Source organism: Sphaeroforma arctica (genome assembly GCF_001186125.1).
Source record: "Sphaeroforma arctica JP610 unplaced genomic scaffold supercont1.9839, whole genome shotgun sequence".
NCBI classification, from domain to species: domain Eukaryota; class Ichthyosporea; order Ichthyophonida; genus Sphaeroforma; species Sphaeroforma arctica.
Genome location: NW_014030719.1, coordinates 478 through 1,020, shown reverse-complemented (window position 1 = coordinate 1,020; position 543 = coordinate 478). Strand labels below are relative to the sequence as shown.

Here is a 543-nt window from a genome sequence, read left to right as displayed (position 1 = left end):
ACACACACACACACACGCACGCACGCACGCACATTCACACACACACATTCACACACACACAAAGACAAAGACAAATATACCTTCAAACTCCTGGCCTTCTCGTATTTCTTGAAATCATTGACCCCCTTCATCCGACTGTGGGCGTTGAGCATGACGTATTTAATGTTGTCACAGATGTTCTCTGTCCATGAGGCTAGCCAGGACACCTTATCGTCGTGGCGGACCTCCTTCCACTTGTGCCCTGCGGGTGGCGTGGGAGGTTTCACACCCTGGCCAATGTTGATACATATGTCCTCTGGTTGTATACGTGCCTGTGAGAGCAGTGAGTGGGTGTATAGGGGTACCTTTCACGTTAGTGTCTCGTATAGATTGGTTCCCATGGTGATTGGTTCCCATGGTGATGCATATGGTTGTCCTCGTGCCCGTACGTGATGTGAATAACCATCGGTTTCGCATTCGACCTTATCTTTGATTATATTATAGTAGAAAACTGTACCGCTATTATTCATGCAACTCTGATAATTACGCTGTTCATGTACAAGT

At 47.0% G+C, this 543-nt stretch overlaps 1 protein-coding gene across 1 annotated transcript; it reads right to left on the bottom strand.

Moving 5' to 3' along the window:
• Nucleotides 1–88: 88 nt before the first annotated feature.
• Nucleotides 89–311, bottom strand: SARC_17136 (hypothetical protein; the record flags this gene model as incomplete). Its single annotated transcript, XM_014288766.1, has 1 exon — nt 89–311. A coding segment is annotated over one exon (223 nt), but the record flags the coding sequence as incomplete, so codon positions are not given.
• Between the last annotated feature and the right edge of the window lie 232 nt (nt 312–543).